Source organism: Cyrtonyx montezumae, unplaced genomic scaffold (genome assembly GCF_038088225.1).
Source record: "Cyrtonyx montezumae isolate F1298 unplaced genomic scaffold, pur_monq_1.0 scaffold_1, whole genome shotgun sequence".
Taxonomy (NCBI): Eukaryota; Metazoa; Chordata; class Aves; order Galliformes; family Odontophoridae; genus Cyrtonyx; species Cyrtonyx montezumae.
This window is the reverse complement of record NW_027071825.1, coordinates 15668382-15693365: the sequence shown is the minus strand read 5'-3', so window position 1 is coordinate 15693365 and position 24984 is coordinate 15668382. Positions and strand designations below refer to the sequence as shown.

At 37.6% G+C, this 24984-nt stretch overlaps 2 protein-coding genes across 7 annotated transcripts in view; one reads left to right on the top strand and one right to left on the bottom strand.

The window, feature by feature from the left end:
- The window catches only part of BCAR3 (BCAR3 adaptor protein, NSP family member), a 62259-nt gene extending 55276 nt beyond the window's left edge, over positions 1–6983 (top strand). For all 4 annotated transcript variants that reach the window (XM_065741724.1, XM_065741733.1, XM_065741743.1 and 1 more), the window contains 6 exons: positions 1381–2009; positions 3531–3646; positions 4691–4862; positions 5018–5129; positions 5713–5922; positions 6639–6983. In XM_065741724.1, coding sequence (XP_065597796.1) covers positions 1381–2009; positions 3531–3646; positions 4691–4862; positions 5018–5129; positions 5713–5922; positions 6639–6826 — 1427 coding nt within the window. In that variant the 3' untranslated portion in view covers positions 6827–6983. The remainder of the gene's footprint in view (positions 1–1380; positions 2010–3530; positions 3647–4690; positions 4863–5017; positions 5130–5712; positions 5923–6638) is intronic.
- A 1665-nt stretch (positions 6984–8648) lies between these two features.
- The window catches only part of FNBP1L (formin binding protein 1 like), a 50224-nt gene continuing 33888 nt past the window's right edge, over positions 8649–24984 (bottom strand). Inside the window, exons 6-16 of one of the 3 annotated variants that reach the window (XM_065741829.1) lie at positions 24043–24147; positions 23390–23518; positions 21521–21667; positions 20725–20928; positions 18310–18468; positions 15199–15213; positions 13128–13237; positions 12699–12831; positions 12415–12509; positions 11789–11937; positions 10212–11445 (exon numbers count right to left, since the gene is read on the bottom strand). In XM_065741829.1, coding sequence (XP_065597901.1) covers positions 11267–11445; positions 11789–11937; positions 12415–12509; positions 12699–12831; positions 13128–13237; positions 15199–15213; positions 18310–18468; positions 20725–20928; positions 21521–21667; positions 23390–23518; positions 24043–24147 — 1425 coding nt within the window. In that variant the 3' untranslated portion in view covers positions 10212–11266. The other 2 variants (XM_065741821.1, XM_065741812.1) reach the window with 2 other exon arrangements.

Here is a 24984-nt window from a genome sequence, read left to right as displayed (position 1 = left end):
TTGTGATTAAACATTTCACACACGGAAGCAGCAAGTGCCTAAATTATCTGTTATGCTTCAGACAAAAGTGAGACTGCTCAGTGTTCAGAGTACTGTATATGCAGTTACTACTTAATGGCCAATATATGCTGATTATTAAACTGCTTGCACTCTTAAGTTCACTGGAGTAGGTTCTTTATTTTGTACTAGCTGTTCCAGCTAGTAAGGAAGTTCACAATGATGCATCTGTTGTGATCTGGGCAAATTCTAGTGCTTCTCTTCTGAGGCTGCCAGTCATTCTGAATATGATCGCTGTTAAAAGTTTATGCTGCCTATTGTGGGAGGACTACTTGAGACAAAAACGATGCAAAGGACTTGGATAGTGAGACTGTATTTGATAGAAAGGATGTGTTTCTGTGTATAACAGTAGGGTGGACAGAGACATTTAGAAAATGAGTTTCTGTCCATCTGTAATTAATTAAATTGATTATCGTATTCCAATCTGTGGTTGCAAAATCTTTACTTTGGTACTGTGAATCTTTAATTTGGTATTAATCTGAAAAGTACTGCTGTGCGTTTTGTCATGGGATCCTCTGAGCAGGTTCTGACATCATACACTTAGGAGTGGTGGTGGGTTGTGATCGATATCTTTGGTTGACTGATACAGGAATTGAGTCAACTGGAAAGGAGCAGTAAAGCCGCTCTGCTGTAGGCAGCAGCAGATGCACTGAGAACTGCAGATTAGGAATGTCTGACAAAGGTTTAAGTCCCACACTGGACATTGAGTTCTGCATGTGCAATACAGGATGAGGCATAAATGTTCAACACAGAAATGTATGGATGAGTTTCTCTAGCCCTTCAAACCAGCTATACTGTTCAGCAAAAAAAGTTAGCATCCCTGAAATTCATTCCTTCCATACCTTACTATGTGCTCGGGCTTGACTTTGGGAAGCTTTTCTTTCATCTCAAACTTATCATTCTCAGAAATGACTCATCTGTTATGTGGTGTGGCTGGAAGTTTCTGTTTTTATAGCATAGGAGGTTTCTTTGTAACCTGATCTATTCCAAGCCATGGAGTCTATCCAGCTCTGACATTACAGCCTATGTATGCAGCCGGGACTGGAGTTATTGTCAGCATTACCACAGAATAACGCAGTGCAGCTGTTCTGTGTACTTGGGATTTTGGGAGGATCAGCAATTGAATGGAATTTGTTGGCTAGCTCATTCCTCAAAATATCATTTCATATACATTTAATCAGTGAATAAATTGCGTGTTCAGACAATAATTTCCTCAGGAAATAGTGTTAAGACAAGACCCTGGGATATAGGCACCAGGAATTGTGTGTTTTGGCATTCTAAATTAACATATTGTTAAAACATTTTTTTTCTTTTCTCCTGCAGGTTCAAGACACCCATCTCTGTTACCTGACGCAGAAAGTGACTCCTGCCCGAGCTCTCCTGCATTTAGAACAGGCAGTGAACCTTCTTTAAGCCCTACGGTTGTTCAGAAAGTCACCTACGATTCACAAGTAGGGGAAGCTCTTAGAGGCTCAGACAGCCAGCTCTATCCAAAGCCTCCACCTAAGCCCAGCAAAGCAGCCCTGCTGAAGACACAGGATTCTCCTGCGGCTCCCCATCGTTCAGAAGGACACTATTGTGAGCTAAGCCTTGCCAGAGATTCTGCAGCAACAAAACAACACTTATGCCAGAAAAACAGCTACATGGAACATCTGACACAAAAGGAGAGGGGAACACAGTTGTTCAGGAACTCTGAGACAAGTTATTTGATCTTGGATGATGACCCTGCAGGTCCTTCAGATACTTCAGCTGAGATGGCTGAAGAAAACAATGTGTTTTCTGCACCTCTTTTTGAGACGTTGTCTAGTTTTAAACCAAATGATTTTGACTCCAAACTACTTCCTTCTGAAAACAAGCCGTTGGAAACATCAACGCTAAGGAAAATTAAGGAGCTTTTCACCAGAAATAACCCAAAGGTTATTGCACAACATATTCTTAGAATGGACTGCAAGGTAAAAAAAAATAAAAAAAAATCCGGTATACTTTTTATTTCTGTTGTATGAGTATAGGCTTTTCAAAGAATTTATCTGAAAAGGTTAATGTGTAGATTTGCAGCTAGCATATTAAATGTAGTGCCTTGCAGGACCTTTTTTTTTATTTTTTAATCCTATTTGAAGAACCAGAATGCCCCAAATCATTTTGGACTGAAGGTTTCTCTTATCAGCCTCAACTTTAGACTCAAATTCTGTGTTCCATACATCTCTTTAATCTCCTATCAGTTGCTGTGTATTCTGTGATTCTCTTTTAGTGGTGACTGCTGCTAAGCGAGGCTTCATTGAGACATGATGACTTAGAAAACCTTGTAGGAGCAAGACAGCAGCTCTCTAGGATGCTTTCCTGCAGAGGCCTTGTGTTTTGAAGCCTTCTTCCAGCAATAGCCTTTTTAATTTTAAATCTTGTAAGCTTTGGAGTGGGGCCAAGGTGTCTAGATAGCTGGGTGTGGGAACCTATACAATTAGTTTAGGGAGGGGCTGGAGTGCCTTAAATATTCAGATTTTTGTATATTGGAGCAGGAACAGTAACTAGCTTGACACAGAGAAGTCTGTATGTCTTCATCTTGTAAAGTAGAAATCCAGTGACTCATTCCTTGGTATCTTGTTGGATTCTATTGCACTGGGAAGAACTGTTACAATCCCATGAGACCAGCATGCCACCTGGGCCTGGTAGAACAATGACAGTAGAGTGCCTGCTTCTATTGTCACCTGTGCTAAGGCTTAGGATCATAGACCTTCCTGTGGCGCTGGAAGTTCAGTTTTTCCTTTTAAGTAACATTTCCAGTTCTACAGAAACTTAAGATTCGTGGAAGAAGCACGTCTTCATTAAGAGGTGGAGTGAGTGCGTGTAGGAGAGGAATCTTTGTGAAGTAATCGTGATCCACGTGTGCTCAGGGCCTTTGCATTACTCCTGCTTCTCCATAAGTGAAAAAAGTTTCTCCGTAGTGCTAGATTTTGCACCAGCAAGGCTTGCTGTGTGCCAGATTGTGCTCATCTTTTCGTAACCAAAAAAGACTGCTGATAGGTATATTAGAAATAAAAGGCAGATTGGTCTGTAGACATGTCAATCCATAGGCCTTAATCTATCAGATAATCTCACATTATATTAATTTGGTTTCACTTGTAATTATTGCTAATTATTACCAATAGCTAATACCACGTGCTTAAAAAGCAAGGGCAAATCCGAGGAGCTTGCAGATGGACCTCCTTCTGGAAGCAGAGGACACAGTTTGACTAATATTTTGGTCCCTCTTCTGTTTTCTTATGATGGGATCATTGTGCAGAAAGTCTTTTAGTGTGATATTTTGTGTGTGTGTGTGAGCGTGAGACACTGGCTGTGTGTAAGTTGAGCTGTTGGATTACTGCATTCCAATGTCATGCACTCCTGCTTATGTCCTGCACTAACCTTGGAAAGTTTGTGGGCTTTTTTTTTGTGCTAAGTAGTTTCAAAACTCATGGTCAAATGTTGGTGTTTGTCAGGTGGCAAGGGTACTAGAAGTTTCTGAAGAGATGAGGAGGATTATGGGAGTGAACTCCGGTCTTGAACTGATTACTTTGCCGTATGGACATCAATTGCGCCTGGACCTAATAGAAAGGTAACTGTTCCTGTTACTCCGTGTTACCAGCAGAGCACTGCTACTTTGCATCTCCACAAAGAATGCTTTCTTGCACATTTTCTGGATTCATGTGTACAGAAGATAGTTTATCAGTTCTTTTTGCCAAGGTAAATTCCTTGAGGTCATAGGGCAATTCCATGCTTATAGTATTGGGAGAGGTGGATGGTAATGGAAAGCAGGATCCTAGAGCTGCTGAAAACCTTCAGCTTGCTTTTAATCGTTCCTATTAAGGAAAGCTCAGAGGACCTGCATTCTAGCTGACCACATAAGTGTTCTATGGTAGACAGTAATGGTAACTGCTTTTTGCAGCCGGGGGAGAGAGCAAAAGAATGAGAAAAGGTGGGGGTGTTTGTTTTCTTCCTTTAATCAGCAAAGCTTTCTGTAAATACTGCCCAAGTTAAGGGGGGAGTAATGAGGATCTTTTTTCCTGATCCAGCTTCTCTGATTCTCACTTTCAGTATTTGGTTGCTGAAATTTAGAGGGAAGGTCTCAAAAGATTTAAGAGCAGAGTAGCACAGTGGGAACTGGGGCTGTTATCCACAAAGACTTTGGTCATTGATTGCACAAGTAAAATAGTGTGTTAAAAGCTTTTGGAATAGGCAGCCAGCCAGCTAGCGTGCCATAAGGCATTGCTGATGGTTGATTTCTAGCCACTGACAGCTTGCATCCTGTTCACAAGTGGAGTAAAACAGAAAAGCAACTCATTTGGCTGCTTATGCTCTGTGTGCCTGCTGTTGAGTGCACTGGGCAGCTAATGTTTTACATTGCTGACAGGGCACTACTCAGGTTTTGTCTTCCTTGAACAGAGCACCTCAGATCCAGCTGCCCAGTAATTAATAGTATTGAAGAAAATGTATTTTTTTTTTTGTGTTCTATATAATGGCATTACAGACCTTGATACAACGATGCTGTAAAGAGCAAGTGATACTGAAATACACCTGAGTTGACTTTCTCTGAACTTATATACATCATAATGTCTTATCAATAATTAGTAACCAGTAGTATAAATTGTTTCACTTGCAGGCACAATACCATGGCAATAGGAATAGCTGTGGATATCTTAGGCTGCACAGGAAATCTGGAAGAGAGAGCTGCAACATTAAACAAGATCATCCAAGTTGCAGTGGAGCTGAAGGACTCACTGGGGGATCTGTATGCATTTTCTGCCATTATGAAAGCACTGGAAATGCCACAGGTAAAACAAGCAAACAAAAATCAATTTTCTCTTTACATTCCAGAACACGGAGTTGTTAGTTGGTTCGTTTAAACTGATTTATGCAGTAGCAGCATGTTTTTCCTGTGACTAGGTAGAGTAAAAACGTGTGTATTTCTCTAATTTCAATTGAACAGGTCACCAGGTTAGAACAAACCTGGACTGCCTTAAGACATCATTATACCCAGACTGCCATCATGTACGAAAAACAGCTGAAGCCATTCAGCAAAGCTTTGCATGAAGGGCAAGGTGAGTGAATAGTGAGCATGAATGATGCTGTTTGTTTAGCCTTGTAGCTCTGCCTCTGCCACTAGCCTGTGGAAGGAGATAAGCTGCTGTTTTGACAGCTGTGTATCATATATTAAAATGACTACATAAAGCAGTAGAACAATGAAATAGAATGAAACGGTGCTCAAGAAAAAAGTATGCATGTCCTTGTGTGCATGTATCCATGCAGAATATAACACTGCCTGCTCAACCCCACCCTCCTTCGTTGTGAAAAATGCGGTGGAGCAGAAACCAAGCAGAATACCTCTGCAAAGTCTTGCCTCAAAGACAGGACAAAAACCTCCCTATTCCTGTACAGGGAAAATTATTTGGGGCAGATTTGTTTTCCATATGCTTTGCATACTCGATCAGAGGATGAATGGGCCCTCCCCCAAGCCAAGCAACTTACTAGAAACTGGTAGGACAGAATATATTTGAAGTGAGGTGCTAATTTTATAAGATTCGAAACAAATACTAGCTTCTGACTTAAAAAATAGTAATGCATTTACAACACTTTTCAATTAACATTTTCATAACGTCTGATATGGTTTGCTCTCTATTCCAGAGGTGGTCAGTGTTCTGCAGAACCTAACAATCCCACTGCTGATGCCTCTTGTTACCTTGATGGAACGACAAGCTGTCATTTTTGAAGGGATGGATTTGTGGGAAAGCAGTGACCAAAGCTGTGAAATAATGTTCAAGCACTTGACCACAGCTCGTCAGATAGCACAGAATGCAGAAACGTACAGCCTGACTGCACAACGGGTGCTGGAAGGTAGGGAGAACCTGCAGGAGAAATTCTGCACATACACAGAACACGTGGGTTGTGTCTGAAAAATAAGATCTCTACTTACGTGAAAGTAACAGTCACTGCAATGAATTCTTTTCAGCTTTCATGGGAGCTGAGAGAGTAGCAAAGGTCCTGTAGGAAACTCAGTAACTGAATGTAAGTACAGGAAGGATCAAGGAAAACTCACTGCTTCCTGTACAATCAAAATTTGCACTCTGCTTTTTGGAAATAAATCACCATCTACTATAGCAAGATTTCTGTACTTGGAAGCCAAGGTGCAACACAAAGATCTTGGCTTCTTGCAGACAGAAAGCAGCAGTACGTTAGTAACATGACTTTTGTAACTTAAACTTGCAGTGAAAAAGTTGGGGAAGAATTGCAGTTCCATCAGCAGCAAGTATGCATCAGTGATTGCAGGCTCTAATGACTGTAATGGTAATTACATACGTTAACAGCTCTAGACCATTAGAATTAAGCAAAGGATAGCTTACCCCAGAATACCAACAGCCATCCTACTGCTACTGGAATATAACACGTTGAAGTTTTCCATTGTTTTTATGGCTTGTTAAAACAACTGTGCAAAAGAAACCCAATAGACTATAAAGCTTCTCTTAGTTGGTGGGAATGCAGTTTAAAAGCCAATTCTTCCAAGTAAAAAACTCGCTTGATGGTGATACTGTGGGATTCTTTTTACTTACTAGGTTTCCAGCCAGATGAAGAGATGAGTGAAATCTTCAAGACAGAATTTCAAATGAGATTGCTCTGGGGCAGCAAAGGAGCACAAGTTAATCAGAATGAAAGATATGAGAAGTTCAGCCAGATTTTAACTGCACTTTCCCGAAAACTGGAACCTCTTCCAGTGAAGCAGGTGGAACAATTAAGTATCTAAGACTATAAACACTGTTAAGTGATATACTTGAAATAACCGTAGCTTTCTTTCAGTAATTTGATACTGCACAAACTTCCTGCATTAAACAAGATGTTTAGAACTTGTAATTGCACAATGCACACTTGTTTTAAAACTACTGATTTCTACAACAGATTATTTATTTACTGTGTCACTATATCATTCAATGATCCCTTTATGCAGGTGGGTCACTCTGTAAAGTACTTCTGTATCTCTCTAAGGTTACAATGTTTTGATAATAGCTAAGAATAGGGGCATTTGCATCATAATTAATTATATTAAAATGAAGCAAATAGTGTAAATAAAGTGACAGATTAACTATGTGACAGTTGTATAATAATCCTTAGCTGGGTATAAAACACTATGTACAGTATTGTGAATTAAAGTACATCTTTAAGCAAAATTATTTCCATAGTACAGTTGAAGAAATAATCTGTGATTGCAGCAGAAGGCTCAAATTTCACTTTACCTATGAAAGTAGAAAATTAGTTGTGTATTTGTTGGAGCAATTGAAAGTTGTTTTTTCCAGACAGCATGCGTAGCACTTTAACTTTTGCTGGAGGTTGGACAGCTATGCTGCCAGGAAGTGAATGATGAAATGGCAAGAACAACCAACCTAGGTAATGAAAACTCCTTCATATACAAGTAAAGATGGGTGTATGTATATGCTAAAACTTATTTCACATACTGAGGTAAGTCACAATGAGCAGTACTTACTTTTTTTTTCTTGGAGGAAAAAGAAGAGTCACTTGTTAGAGCTTTTCATAGGAAATCAGAATGCATGTTTATATAAAGAATGCTTCAGCAGCAAATACTATATTGCCGTATGCATGTGCAGATTTGATGTATAGGGGTTGTCAGAAATTGGATAAATACTTAGGCAAGGACTGTGGTTACAGAGTGAGTTGCATTTGTTTGTTGTCAGCAAGCCTGTTTCAGGACTGAGACATTTCAGCATTTGAAAGTACTGCAATAGATTAAGTAGGGAAATGAGCAAACGAACCAATACCAGAATGGAGGCGATCACTTCGCCTCCACCTATCTACCATCACTGCGGAGGTTCTACAGCCAAACCGTGAGGTAACAGAGCTCCTGTTGATGTTGACACACTGCCAGGTCTCCCTGTCGATCTTAAGAAAAAGGTTGAAGCTAATTTTGTAGACCATGAAAAGATTTTTTATTCCATGAAAATATTCTCAACAGAGAACACTATCTTTAAACAAAGCATTTAACATTTAGGAAATCAACATGTGCACAAAAAGATGGTTAAAAATTACTGGAAAAGGCAAAAGTCTTTTAGACAATTCACATTCAGAATTTTAGAAGAAGTGATTTATAACTAGCTACGCAAGGACAGATGTACTTTTTCCTATGCTTAATAACCCTCCCACAAGTCGCGCTATCCCTACTGAAAGCAATCTGCCTTCAACAGAAGCAAATCCTGGTTAAGCAAAAACAAACAGTAGTGTAAAAAGAACAATTTGTCCTTTCCCAGGAAGTGTTATTACTGACCTGCACGGCCGTTAGCCAGGCAAACCACAGGCCCTTTAGCAGAAAATACACAGGTCACATTTCTTCCTTTCCTCTAGCTTTAAAATGAAAAAAAGTACTATTTAAAAAAACAAACAGAAAAACCCTACGTAAATAGTTTTGTCAGTATTGAGTATTGTCACATTATTATATAAATAACCCTGTATACAAGCTCCAAAAATCTAAACTTTAGCGTTTAGTAGCCCCCGTAACACACTAGGTCAAGCTGTGTAATAGTGGTATATATAACAAGATGAATAAACCTCTACACAAGTCACTCAAATTCAGTTTTACTGGTAGTACAGTTCCTAATAACACTGAAATTAAAAAGAACCCAGCACTTCGGCATCCAAATATTGCTTCAGACCCCAGAAAAACAGGATGTTTTGATTATTATTTCATTTCCCCAAACAGCAGTTGGCTGGGTTGACAAGCTTTGTTTGATGCAAATATCTCCCCCGCCCAACATCTCTAATCTAATCCTTATCGCCCTAACAGATCAGATATGATGTATTTATAATAGAACCACAAAAGGGAGGCAAGACAACATAAGCAACAGGGGCACTGCAGACAACTATATTTACATGTATAAACATATCCAAATTTCAATTGTTTACAAGAAAAGTGCACATAGATCATTACGAAGTATCACTCGAATTTCAAATGGTCCATACAATGAAGCATCACCTAGAAATGGACTAGCACTGCAGTAACGTAACGAAAATCAGAACTTCATAGTCAAAAACTAAGAGACAGTTTCCATAAAAATAGTTTTAAAAATATTAAAATCAAATTAAGAGAGACACATCTTGATGTATAAAATTCATGACGCACCATGTATCCTGTGAAGTAGAGCTCTAGAAAACACCTACCATGTCTACCTCAGCAGCTGCAGCACTGTAGAAAGAGCTGAGACACAAAGCCCTTTGTGAGATACTGTAGGTGGTAGTGTTGGCAACAACAGATTTAGGCACTATAGTTTAAGGCAGCAGAAGAATGGCAAGTGGTTGACTTCTGAAAGTAGTCATTAGCTCGCAGTGGTGAATCTCTCTGGTGGTGTTCCAGGTTTTCAGTGCTGACAGTAGGTTACTGAAGTGCTGAAGATGGACCACAGGTCTAGAAGTTTCTCTTGACGGCATTGTAGGTTAGAGCTGCGATGTATTATTTCCCCGAATCAACGTAACATAAATACATTATGGTCTCTTACCAGTTATGCTAAAAACTGGAATGTAATGATGGTTGCAGTGGAAAAGTTATAGCAGCATACATGGATACTGGATGAAACTCTAGTACTGAAGGTATTTAAACAGAATGATTTGTTACGAAATAAGAGAAGCAATGACGTCAAACAAATGTTAAGCAGACATGCCTGACTGTCCTAGGCATGCAAGAGGAGGTTAAGGGCGAGCATGGAGGTGGTGCAGGCAGACCGGTAGCTGAAATGGTTCTAAATGACTGCCATTAAAAATGAGTAGGAAAAGAATATAACCGAACCAGAACATAGCACAAGCTAAAATATAGTTTGGGCCTCTCTGACCACCTATGACAATGAAAATAACGTAATTTTAGGAAGAGTTGCTTTTTACTCTGGTAATGAAATGCTATTTTCCTGCACAAATTTAAGAATCTGCAATACATCCTTAATTATGTATGGAAATGCTAAAAATGTTAGTGACTAAATGTACGTCTGCATGCATTCATGCAACTAGCTTTTCCCCTTGTTCAATGGGCATCCCAGTCTAACACCTCCCTCCCACCCCCCGCCCCAAGCAGCTGCATGTAACCTCCTTCAAGATCTCGCCCATTTTCTCAGAAACCCGCTTCAGGAACCTGCAGTCCAAGAGGAAAAAGAAAAGAACAAAGTTACTGAAGGCCTTGAGAAGTTAGGGAAGCGCGCTCAGTTCTAACAGGCCATTCTCAGTGGCTATTCACTAGCCTTGTATTACTCTCATAAATTCACATTAGAAATACAAGCCATAGTTTCTAGATGGAAATCAAGTAGTGCAATTCAATTTCCAAGCCTCAGTGATTTAACAGTGAGGGGAACAGAATTAATAAAAATCATAAAAACCTTGATTTCAAACTAAACATGATACAAGTCCAAGACTTAGTTTACAGGCACATTAGGAGTATAAAAATCATTCCCTTTTCAGGTACAAATGGAGGTTAAAATTGAGTAAAACACCAGGCATTAATTAAACGTGGCTTTTGCTGTTGGTGGGTATTTTTGGTCCAAAGTAGCTATAGTTACAACAGTGGAGTTGTGTCCAATACACAACGTTCTAAATGAAAACTACAGCAAGGGAAGGAGAGGGAGGTCAGTGGACCTTCTGTCCTTTTAAATCATACTGTTTCTTCCTGACTAAGTTTGTTGAGCTTTTTGATTCAGAAAAGATTTTCCTGTTTAAGAAGTGAAAGAAGCCAAGTATTTGCTGAGGAAGGAAATTAATAATTTTCAGTAACCAAATTCAGTTAGTTAGTAGAGGGTAAAACACTGGTTTAAGCATATCGTTCGTTTTAAGTCAGGGAAGTGAACAGAATATCTTAGAGGTCTTCAAAACTTAAGTAATTTTTCAGTAATTTTTCTCTGGGAAGACAAAGTATCCTATAGAACAAGTAGGAATCCTGGTCTTTCTCCATTTAATAGCTGACTTGGATTTAGTGCTTTGTAGAGCAGGGCCATTGTATCAGTGAAACAAAGCAGAAAGCATTAGCCAGAATTATAGACCAGTTTAATGCTGTCATCTCTGGAAAAGCTACAGCAAATTCACATTGCAAAAAATAGACCATTCCCAACTTGTGTTATTCTAATGCTTTCCACGAACCTGCCTGACTTACTATTTTTCCACTATTTCCCTGGAAAATGTACACCTGAAAGCTGCCAATTTACTGTTAGATATAGGTTACTGCACCTTTGCTGTTTTTCTCTAGTGTTACATCTATATAAGATGTTGGTACATAGCCTTCCTCTCCGTTTTGTCTTCGAGCTCTTGTCCACCCATCTCCTTTGTCCTCCTCAATAATGTACAAAATTTCCCCTTCTTTCATTGCTAGAGTGCCTTCATTATGACCTGGGAAAAAAGAAGGCAAAGACAACAGAATGTCAAGTCTTTTTTCAGATCACAGTTTCCAGATTGCATATAAGCAGGAGAGGTATCAAAAATGTGTGCAAGCAAACATTTGGTCAGACACACTGACAGACAAAACCCTAGTCCAAGTGCTACAGCTGAATATTTGCCAAAGCCATGCTATAATTTCTGTTAAAACAGCACAGAAGTAGCACTTAGGAATTGAACTTATTTATATTTCCAATTAACTTTAAGCAACTAGTTGCTCATAAAATAACTGTCTTCTCTGTAACAAAAAATCCATACCCTAACGTCAAACAATCATAGTACGTGTTGTTAACCTTACCATCAAAAGGATATATTGCCTTGCAATGTCCTATAGCTGGTAACGGATCATCATCTTCAAACTCATCGTCAAACTCATTTGGATGTGCATGCTGCTGTGGTGGGCCTCGGACTTCCTGGTTTGCATCATCCGTGTAACTCCCTTCAGGGCTATAATGCAACGATTGCAGCATGAGGATTCTTCAGAGTTCTCAGCTCTGAAACTCTGAACATATATTCAGCATAGGAAAGTGCAAGACCATGGATATTTCCCTGGAAGGCACGTTAACAGTTCCAGAAGTGATTTTCTGAAAGTGTTTTATCTAAGAACAAAGGCTGGGACGGAATTCTCTTACGTAAGCAAACAAATCCAACATACCTGTCTCTGTAAAACATGGAAAACTCTGCAGTCTTTTCTAATGGAAGACGACAGCATTAAAAGGCACTGTGAGCAGCTGTTACAGTTCGACTCTTAATTTTTGTACATTACCATGATGACGTAAGCGACCTCTAGAATTTAGAACCAGTAAGATTATCCTTTGGAAGGACATAACTTTCAGAGGATAAGGCACATTACCTTCTATTAACTATCAGAGAGATATACTGACTCTAGCACAGATGTAAAAGCAGTAGAGATAGAATAGTGACCTCTCTCTGCCCTGTGTTACGAGGTGGTTGATGTCACTGCTGTGCCGCCTGTCAGTTCTGGCTGCTACTTTTCCTTCAACTTCAGAGAGCCAGGCCTCGAAGAAAAAAAGACAAATACTGGTATCAAGACAAAAGCCAATTCTAAACCTGCAACTACAATTTAAAAAATGCACCGAGCTACATACACTGCTTAGTTGTCAGTGTATAGCCACGTACAGAGCACATCCGCATATCATTCACATAGTTGTTTGGGTTTTTTTTAAGAAATTATTTTAGGTTCTAACCTCATTCTTGTGTATCTCCATCCGAAGACGGTCCATGTTGCTCATTGTCTCAGCTAATTTTGGTTGTAAACTGCTTGGATCACCCATCTGGGGATTTTTTTCATAAACATCTCTCATCTTGATGAGGGCATCTCTAACAACAGAAAACCCCACAACAATTATACAAATTCCATATGCCTGTACTGGTTCCTTAAAGCAAAAGTAATGTTTGTGCGTTTGAAATCTTAACCCATGATTATTAGAGTTCACAGATACTAAGCAAAGATGCTCAGTCAGGAGGCAATGGTAGCAGAATCTACATATGGCAAACCATCAATTAAAAATGCTCCTACTGGCTTAGAACAGCTTATTCTCTCCTAATTTTTGAAGTTTTTGGCTTAAGTGTAGGACTTGAAATGAAACAGACAAAGAGAATCACAATGCACTCACTTTTGGTCAGTTTCCTTCTGTAGTTCTCTGTTGAGTTCATCAATTCTCTGCTGCAGTTTCTTGCGTCTTTGTTCCGGAGGAAGGTGGCTGAAGTCTTCCAGTGCAGGGCCCTGTAAGTACAAACACTATTACACAAGTGACACACACATCTGTACAGCTGAACTGACATACCCACACATGAACAGTGTTCACTGGAAGGAAGATGGACCATCTTAGAACTCTACTTGACACACAGCTCTTTGAAAGACCACAACAGGATTAATGCGTGTTTCTGGTGCTATCCTGCAGTCACACTTCTCTCTACCTTCTGTAACAGCTGGCCTGATGTTCTGATTAATAATATCTAGACTAAGCAATAATTAGTCTTAGAAGCTGAGCCATGAAACTCCCTATTTTATCCACTGCCTCTAATGTAAATTTAGCAAAACCATAAAACTGAACAATTACTTCAGTCAGAACAAAAATCTAAGGTGTTACATAGTAATAGCGTGTATATAATTGAATCTTTCCATGGACTGCTTTCTATGGCTACTTGGATGCTGCCAAAAGAACGACACTGTCATTTGGACCTCCAAAACAGGAATGTAGTTCTTTTTCAGAAGTTCAGTGTAGCTAGAAAGCATGTTCAAAGAATCTCAATCAGAAAGTTCTGACACATTTTACCTGGAGTAAAACCAGTTCACAGAGCATAGAATTTATACAATCAAAATTCTGACTTAAATTCATTACTGTGAATCAAACAAAACTTGCTCACATACTCCAAGTAGCCTTCTTAATTATGAAAAAGAACATTTCAAGGGAGGGAAAAAACAAACACGCTAGTTTTCAAATTATTATTATTTTTTTAATTTAAGGCCAAGTATAGTTATGAGCATAAATTTGCAAAGGTTTGATTGCAAGCTTGTGATATGATAATAAGCAGTATGGCAGCGTTTGCACGTAATAAAGCATGGGAGGAGATTTTTACCTATCGTGAATTTGGTGTGTCAGCTTTCCTCCTTGCATAGCAGACACCTGTACTGCTTTTTAAGAAGGAAATACAGTACACACACTGATAACAAAGTTACATTATTTTCTTACAAGTATTTTTAGATCAAGAAAACCTGCCTGCCATTACAGAAACCCTCCACAGGTGTAAAATGAACTGGACGGCGTCTCTCCTGACAAGAAGCAGCGTGACAGAAACATGGCTGTCAAGATTTTGACACCAGCTGCCTTAGGCTCAGATGCCAATTCTGAGTTTCTAGATTCCCCCACCTTAATGATCTTCTTGCCCCTCAACTTCTTGGTTCTTCTCCACTTCTAAAATCCTCCTCTCTCTACTTCTTAAGATGGAAATACACAACAAATAAAAAAATAAAAAATAAAAGAAGGAGGAAATCAAAGCATGATGTTTCAAGAACAAAGCAAGAGCTTTGGAAAAAAAAAAAAAAGAAAAGAAAAAGCCTTTCCAGTGCTTCTACATGCTAAGAAAAACAGATCACATCCTTTGTATCATTGCTCCTTGCAGGTCAGCTAATTAAAACCACTGTGTAACATTCAAAGGAACAAGTTATTCATGTGGATTTTACTGACTTACTCTGCAAAATTACAGTACTGATTAAGGGGCATTTTTCATTTAATATAAAAGCTTCCTAATACTCCTAAACCTAAAAGATCATCTCCACTGTAAATGTCAGGTTTAAATTCAAGTGCATGAATTTTGCAGTGCTCACTACTCCTCTTTTAAACAAGTCTTGTCATCTTTCTGGATACTTATTCTATGCCGCTTTAAAAAAATTACTTCTGATAAAAAAGCAAGCACTGAGTTATTTCCATCATCGCCAACTGATGAATGCTGGTCAACCTTAAAATTCCACAATCACAGATTAAATTGCATCCAGATCACAAGTCTCATTATCTCACATTAAGCATGTGGATGATAAAGAACACGACCGTGTATGAGTGTGGAAAGTCTGAAGATGTATTCCAGTGCCTGACTTAAAGCAGTTATGGTATGGAAACACTTCAGAAGATTACTTTCATGCTATCTTAGCAGAAGTACAGCAGACAGATCAGCACACAGGCTTACCATCTTCACCGACCACTGCACAGTTCATTTGAAAACAGAAAGAAACGGGAAATTACTCACATGGAACGACCAGTTACAAAAATGATTAATGCCTAAAAATGTATCTTTAAAGTATTAAATATTAACATTTTAAATTCTAGAAATACATTTTACTACGAGCACAGGAACGGCAAAATACAGTAACCAGGAGTGCTCTTCTGTGTTAAGCATTACTGATGATTAAAAAAATCAGTAGATGAGAATAGGTAGTTCAGCTTAGGAAATTATAAAACACAACTTCATTAAGCTAGTTTTGAATTTTAGTGTTCAAATAATACACTTAACGAACTTTTACTGTGGGAGAAGAAACAAGCACACAGCCAACACTGCACAAAATAGCAGAATTTGATGATGATGAAGGACTGATCAGCCCTATGCAAATCATTTGTTATTCATAGCTAACAATCCACTACCTTCACTTTTACAATGGTAACTGTCACCTCATTATCACAGGAAGCTATAATAAACAAACATCTTTTTCAAGTGAGTGATTTTACTTTTTGTAAACAAACATTTGGTCAGCCTTGCTTCCCTGAGACGTTTTAGTTATTCCATCTGGAAGAAGTAAACAAACCAAAGGACAGGTGTTATGTCTTTGCTTTAGCATGGCACAGCACTTGGAAGATCCGCTATGCTTTCCCTGGCCTTGTACAAGCCTTTCCAGAGAATGGCTACACAGCTTGGGAGGAAGACAGGTACTGCAACATCGCTTAGGTGGCCCTTAGCAATTGTGCTGACTGCTGATTGGGCACACAAGGAAGATTAGAATTTCTAGCAATAAAGAAAATGAGCGTCCTTCACAAACCATACTATGGTGGAAACCTCAACAAAGTGCCAAGGTGTAAAGTGGCTACAGAATAAACTACTACTTCTCTCTACGAAGAGTCTTCCAAGAAAATGCAAAATAAGGTTTACATATCAGTGTTCATAATGCAACTATTTACGTATCAAGCAGCACTGAGCAAAATCCTCCTCAATAAATGGAAATGTTAAGATTTCAAAAAATGATAAGCGGCACTGAATTAGTATGTAAATGTATTCGTAAAAAGGAGGCGTGGCTGGACCGAAGACTTTTTTCAACAGCATCTTAGTTTTGTACAGAGCGATAACTGCAGCTACTGTACACTACATTCTCTGTACAGCAGATGACAGGAAAAATCCTACTGTGTGCAGCACAGAATGAGAGCAGCTTGGTTTTGCAATCTCTAGTGCTTCAAATGACATCTGGGGCGTATCAAACAGAACAACCAGTATGCTTATTATCTGATCTCTGCTCATGGATAAATCTTAAAGCAAATTAAAATACCAATTGATAGTTCTGCCTGTCAGTGGCACTTGGACAGTTTTCCAGAGACAAAACCATGGAAAACATAGCACTACATATTAGGAACTATTAAGAGTTGAACCAAAACATATTAGAAAGATAAAACTGGTCAATTTCACAAATTACAGTGCACATTTAAAGGCATTTGATACGTGATGTCTTGAAATGTTTGCAAAGTATTTCAAACTAAGTAAAACAAAGTGTTCATCTTGAAGACTTAGAAATTTTAGAATATTTGGTATTGTGGGACAATTAAGATAATCCAGATTTGGATGATTAATTAATGATTATTAATTTTACAGTATACTGCTCTATTTTGAGTTCATTCAATTTCACAGCATGATCAATTAATTACTAAGAATACAAAATCAGAATATTGTTCTATTTTCCACCGGCATTGTCTAGTTGCTAGGAAATGATCTTTTGCTTCAGTAACAACTTCTAGACCTACAAAGATCGTATGTGTCAAATTGGGAGCAGCTGGTATATCCAATAGTAAACAAAAAGGTGGGAGTTAAGATCTCTGCTACTTCTAAAACTTCAATTCAATGCTTCATTGAGTAGTTAAGACAGAATATTATCTTCACGACCAAAATAGATTATAATACAACTCAGAAAATAAAAGGAAAAGCTTCCCTTCATAAATACATAGAAAATATCTGGGGACCTGATAGAAGATGCCACAATGTGACTTAAAGAAAGAACATTAAAGTATAACTAATTTCTGAATGATAACAAGGGAGCCTCTAAATCATTAACTTTTCTGCAATACCATGTTGTACTTTGATCTCCACATTACAGTAACCAGCCATTCTTGATGCACACATGATAGCAAGCTGATTCTGTTTTCAAATACGATAAAATAATAAATTAAATAGAAAACACATCTAATCATCTCATTAAAAGGTTCATTAAACATCTTAAAACACACAAACTAGGCAGCCTATGTTTCACTGTAACAGGAAAGTGCCACTACATATCACTTGTACTGTAAACGTTGCTAAGAAACCACTTCACAATTCTCTTCTGCTGCCTTGCAAACAAATTCTGTTTGCAGAATATGCCACTAATAATTGGTAAATGAATCAATAAATCTCAGAACGCAGCATTTGGTAGTACTTTTTCAATACCTTTTCCCAAAAGTACCTCGGACAAAGAAAATTTGTTAATCACAAAATTAAGAGGGTAACGTTTCAGAAAATCAGTACTGCAAAATTGGCAAGTGCTGTGTGCTGTAACATTTGATGCATAAAAATAAATGAAACTTAGTTCTGTCTTGACATCAACTACTATTATTTCAAATGAGAAGTCAGCAAATAAAGCGATGATCTCCAAGTTTTTTTATGGTTACTATTTATACCTCATGATGTAACACTACAGAAATACGTTACATGATGGTAGGAGAACATTTGTGAACGTGAACAACAATGATAAAAAGGTATCAAACACATGCTGAGCACCCTCTTTATAACACCTTTAATTGAGGCACAAGCGTTTGGAATGTTATAAAGAGTATTTGCATTATTTTGATTTTAATCAGTTGGTAAGGTCTGCACAGAACGGAACAACAAAAAAAAAACACCACAAGAAAAACCCAACATCCACAGTATCCTAAAAGTGACCTCATAGCTGAAGTGTCACTTAAAAAGGAGTAAGCCTTATAATGAGGGTGAAGAGCATCAGAAAAGCCACATCACAAACACACTGTTCATAGCCCATCATGCATTTCAACTTGTTATCCAACTTACCCCTCTTTTGAGGCTTCTGAAAGAAGGAATTCTGGGCTTCCCTGTTTTTATGTCACTCATGCAATAATGCACTGGTTCAATGGAGAATATGGGATACTGGGACCCATTAGGAGTACTGGATGTGTATAAACTAGTAGGGGTTAGGGGTGGGGACTGTGGCTAATGTGGAAATAAAGAAAGCAACAAATAAGCCAAATGTTCAAAGTGATTTTAAAATGAAAATTCTGTCTTATAAAAGTAAAATTCCCATCTAACACAAACACCTTCAATGTTTCACAGATATGTTTCTACTGATGGGTTTTAAAAGGTCGCTGCCACAACTTAATCTTCAGAGATAGAGGAATATCTAAGAATGCTTTAGACTCAACTTCCGTAAGATCTTAAAGAGATTCCAAAGTTGTTTCTCTGTTCTTTTAGAACAGGAAGTTCTGCTTTTTCCAACTTTAGTTATGGTCATTCTGGACATGTGTGCAATTGTGCTCACATCTTCTTCCTACATTTTGATGCGCCTTACCAGGTAAATTAGAAACAGAAGTATTATGTACATACGTGGAGAATGACCATAAAAGAGGGATACCCAGATCTCTGTAGTCAAACTGGACTTGCAAAATGGCTGCACGGCCCTCCTAACCAACACAGTCACTACAACTTCCTCTGTTTAATTCCTCCCTTTTTAAAACTTGCTTCTCTGATGGTTTGTTTCTCTTTCCTGCTCTTGCTGCTTTTGCCTATTTCAGTTTTTCCATTTTCTCTGCTACACAATCATTCCCTTTCCTTTATATCTGACAACATCAAAAAATAGGTAAACATACATAGGGAAGTAAGGACCAGCCTCAGTTCAAGCTAAATGAAGGCCCAAAATGGCACCGCAAATACCTCAAATACAGTGAGTTAGTATTTTTGCTTCATTTTTCTAATGGCTAAAATTTTAACATATAGTTTATGTAAAATATATACAATTCCAAATATCTATGTATTCTGATATATATTTTGCTTCCACCTGCTTTTTTTGTTTTTGTATGAAGGATGTTCATAAATCCTTCCCCCCTCCTCCCACAAAACAAACAAACAAAAAAAAAACCAAACCAAAACAAAACAAAGAACAATCATCCATTTACTCCAAGTACTTAAGGAAGAACACGTAGAATTTATACGTATTTATGTATCTGTGATTCCATACAGGAAATAGTATGTAGCATTCATAGTCACCTGTAAGAGGTGAATAAACTGGGGAGAAGAAAGAGTAGGGAAATAGTCCTGACGGCTTTCTTCAGCCATCATCATATGACAGAATTTATTCTATCTACAGTAAACACCCAGACTGCAAATGAATTTAGATTGTCACTGTTTTACTGTCTATGGATGCAAAACACTTGGAAATGGGTTATGACTGAACTGGTAGTCAGGATCTCTGCAGCCAAATGCAAAAAAAAAAAAAAAGGGTAAAACACCAAGATGATGAACTACTATCCATCATTAATTACACTGCATGAAAGGTAAATAATCGGTTTTTAACACAGCTGCAGTTACACATAACATATTTAGGAGGAGGAAAAGAATGAGCTGAACCTTTTGTGCAAAAACCTGCTTGCTCGAAATACTATCCATTGGAAAATAAATCCCACCCTTCACGAGCTCTAACAATAGTTTTCTACAATCTCACTGAACTTGGATGGAATCATTAGAACGACTCACTGACGTGCTCCAACACTAAAATCCTAGCGTAACATTTAAAATATGTACCTGCTTTCAATTTCTTCTTGAGCATAGGCATATTTTTACCTTTTTCATAGTTACATTTCTTCAGGGATATTTACCTGCACAGAGCTTCAACAGTATGTTTTATCAGTGAACTATTGGAAGTTTTAACATTTTCACAACTAGCATGTTAAATTAAAAATGAAAGAAAAACCTCTATGTACTATTCCTATTTATAAACATATATAAAATGTGACATTTTAAAGATTGCTTTTTCTAGTAGTAAAGAGAGATCTGATATCTGCCTAATTCCAAAGCATAAAACTGGCCCTCCTGACTTATTTTGCTAATTTTTACATTCCAAATCAACACTTCTCCTGTGAGAAGTGTTTAACTTCACAGAAAGTCTTTACCACAACTCAGAAAAGTTAGAGGAGTTGGAGGCTACTTTTATTTACTATATTTTAAGCCTAATCAGAACATCAAATAACGAATAAAAATCCATTACAGGACAAATCACTAGAAGAATTGCAAAACTCCCTTCCATGAAAAGCTGATTTTTAATACGATAAAAACATCCAAACTTACTCAAACTGTATGTCATCGTAAAACAGTGTAGCACAAAGAGAATCTATTTTTAAAATAAATAATGGCTATCCCCACATACTCTGAATCTTCACATTTCAATTTTGCAAATAGTAATTTCAGAATTGTTACCTTTGGCTTTTTTCCAAATAGCCACAGCTTTCCTTTAGCCTTGCCCACTGTAGTCTTTGAATCAATTCTCATTCCTTCCTGCTTTGGTGTACTGATGGTTCCATCAGAGATAGTTCTGTAAATATTCTGACTGTAATCTTCAAATGGAAAATCCCCAGGAGGTTCAAAACCAGATTTGAAGCAGTCTATCACTAGCTGGGAGTCCTACACAGGACATGAACGAGTTAAAAAACATGCAGTCATCAAGAGAGAAGAGAGAAACATGAAGACATAAATTTTCCCTTTAAGTGAAAAGATGCACAGGTGGAGAACAGGACACAAAATGTGTGCGTTTGGATACACCAACTGAAGCATGCTCTTTTTATCCCCGCAGTGTTACCAGTGGCACAAATATGCCTACATACCCTGCTATTCAGAACCCAGCATACAGTCCCCACACGTTCTCATGAATTCAAGGCAGGGCAACGGTTTATATCCAAATTAGACTCCATCTTTTATAATTTATCCAATGCCATGCACCAGAGAAGATACCAACTGTGCTGGTATTTCTGGGATATTTCAGGATATCCAAAACAGAACACCCAAAATCATATACAATGTTAAACATCTTCAAATCAAAGTAAAACAACAAAATAGGAAGACAACAAATACCAGGAAAGTTGGAAGCAATCATTTAGACTAACACTTCTATGGCACATAATTGAAATCATATAAATGTATAGGATGAAGTCATTTTCTCTCCACACATCAATTCACTTTCTTACAGGCATTTCTTATGTAGCTCACTTCTACTTACTCTATGTTCATCAACTGATTTAGCTGCAAGGATCATCCCCTCTAAACATTTAGAGATGATTGGAATAACCTTGCGCTCAGAGTCAGCAAAGCCTTTGTAACATTCACTAAGTTTGATAGTCCTTCTTTCATCCATTTCTTGAAGTTGCTGCAAGCAGAAAGAAAGATTAAATAAATATTTATGGACATTTTTTCTGGATCCTGGTGTACATCACAGTGTAGTACGTAATTCCTGTGCCTTCCCAGTATTATTATTTACCTAACAAAACAGAAACTAATTAAGTTTAAAAAAAAGTCCTGTCAGAGACAGACTTGAGATGCATATAACAGAAAATAAAGAGTTGATATTTTTTAATTTATAAAATGATGCCTGAAGGAACTCAACTTTCTATTCCTTATTTTTAAAGACTGTGCAAAGTGCCTATAGCTTCCTACTTAGTTAAAAAAATATCAGGCAAAAATGGAAACTGTAGTGATGAAATTCTATTAATTTCTACATCTCCTCACTCTTTACTTCCAAACAACTTCTTTGGTAATAGGTACATCTGCCTGAAATCTCTGCATTGATTTTCATCCTCTCCAATAAATACGTACGGTTAACACAAAATACAAAAGGTAAGAAATAGTAAAATCATATGCATTTAAACTTTCCCCAATTTCAAATACAAACCATTTCCTTCAAAAGTGTGCAAGAAAATAAAGAAAAAAGATTACCATTATACAAGATTTGTAAATCAAGTCTAATGGAACACAACAGAAAAGAACAAATTGAAGAGAAATACTATTAATAGCCCATAACCCTTCACTTAAATTAAGGTGTAAAAGAAAAACAAAGAGAAGGAAATAAAAGGCAATAAATACATAAACGGGTTATCAAAAACAGGTTAAGAAGATGGATCTTTCCTGTACCTAATTTAACAAAGGCAGATATCTCAAATACTGTCTAAGTTAATCTGTGAAAAAAAGCAACAACCTTAGACCTGCTAAGCACCTCTCCCCAGGCATTCCCACAGTTACCAAACACTTGCAAGGAAATAATTAAAAAAACGTAGTCCCAAGAGAAAGCAGGAGTAGGCCTTTTTGTTTCCACTGGAGATTTTTAGAAAACATAAGCGTTTTGAACGCCAGAAAAATATGAACCAAGCTACAAAAACAACTGAACTGTTTCTCCCAGGACTTCACTGCAATTATTCCATCAGTGTAATACCCGATATACTGAAGTACTGCTTACCAGTTAAAATATTATAAAATTCCTTAATCAGACAGGGAAACATCAAACATTCTCAAATTGACACACCTTCAAGTGAAGTAAACATTTTTACTTTCCTTCCAATTCCACACTCCATGTACTCCACGTGTTTGTGATATTTTAGAGGGTTCTGTGCATTGCTTGTAATACTGATGAAGCAATGACCACTTGGGTGTGGAGGGAGGACTTCAGCCTCCAGATCTACCCAGAATAAACCTGCTACATGAGACACATCAAACCACACTGTCACCATTAGCTATATGTGCTTTTGTATGTCTCTACAAGAGTCAACCCACGACAAAAATAAAGAACAAACTAGTGATTGAACTTTGCTAGAATTACTGTTTTAATATTTGCTCTCATACAGATGTCCAAAATTTTTATTATTCTGTTCTGTTTCATTAATATTTCAAGTATTACATAAAACCTTCAGAGAATTTCCAGTGCAAGTGTAAGCATAATTACTGCAAACAGGAAGCCTTTTAATAAACACTGACTGTATGAGATTGTTAATTTCTCAATAAAATTATCTCCTATTGTACTAAAAAAGAGAAGTTTGACACTTTAAATTCTACTTTCTTTAAGAAACACCAGTCGTACTTCCTTCATTGGTTACTTTACCTTGTAAATCTGAGGGATGACAATGTAGTAGTGTTTGTGTTGTTCACCATTAAAATTCTGTAGTTGTGCAGCATATTCATTTTTGTTTTCATCAGCCATGTGTGTACGCAGGTTTAACTGTTGCTTAGCCTAGCAGGAAAATGTTATCAGTTCAAACACATCTTGTGCTTTTCAATGAGATATAGCAGTATTATCATTTATTTTGCCACTATGTAAAAACACTAATCAAAAACATCATCAAAACTTATATCCTTGTAATAAAAGCAATGCAAACCTTAACTTATACAGACAACAAGGGACCTAATTTGTTACAGAGATAGTAGTGTTTATTTCAGCTCCCTTAGCCCTTACACGGCTTAAATACATATCCAAAAAAACATAAGAGACTGAACTAGACTACACACATACTATAAAATACCAAATACCAGTGAGTTTGCCTACTGAAGGAAGATAAATGACTCAGCATCATCACAAGAATGAAGCCTGTTCTGTGTACATTTTACCCCTTGATTTTGCCCTAATAAGCAAGCATATTTTATATACAATTCTGTAAGAAGAATGAATGTGCTTCCAGTATGATAAATACACAAATATAATATGTTTATAGTAAAGGGAAAGTAAAAACAAACAAGCAAACATGGCACTGCTCTTACCTTTTCAACATCAGCCTTTGTCGCATTAGTGTCATTGTCCAGTCTCTCATAGCTTTGCTGCGCCTTCTCCGCCTCTCTGCATTCTCTCTCAAATTTCTTTTTACTCTACAAAAGCCACAAACTTACTGCTTCATCAGCTACTATCCCATTTTAATTTTGTACAGCAACTCTGAATTTTAAATATCAAAGCTTTTCTTTAAGACCTCAAATTCCCTAAGTACCTTTATTTAAGTAAATACACTGTTAAAATTATTGAGTATACCTGACAGTCAATAATTCTGGCTGTTTTCAAGATAACCAACGTAGGAAAAAACTGTTGCAGCTTGGGAAGTTAGTAACACCAGAGAGGAACAGGGAACAAATAGTGGGGGTGCCACTCTTCTGCTTTAGAGCAAAGACAGGCAACGAAGGTTAACGCGTCCCTCTTAAAGGACTCACTCTGCACTTAAAAATACAGCACGCAGAACACAACTGATTGTGGTGAGCTCCGGGGATGGTGTGTCTGAAAGGTAACAGCATTTTCAACTACACCCCTGCTTCTACTCTGATCATCTGACGGTGAACTAAAACTCTTTGACCTGACACTGAACTAAGACATCAATCATCCGAGTTCACAACAACAAAATAGAAATTCATCTTTCCCGTTTTGCTTCACAACGATCTAGATCAAAGATACTAAATCTTAAAGGCACAGAAAGCAAAATATCAGAACGCACTGCAAACATGCTTTGTTTTGCATTTTTTAATCCTTAAAGGCAATATTTTCAATTTATTCTGGAGAAACAACATGTAATATGGTGACTTAAGATTTCACAGAAATAAATCATCCCTACTAATTACCCTGTAGCCCACTGAGAAGCACCCAGTTTAACCAGATTCCTTTACTCTGGATAAACAACAAGGCTTTACATACACACAGTGTTTATGAGAGATTTTTAATTT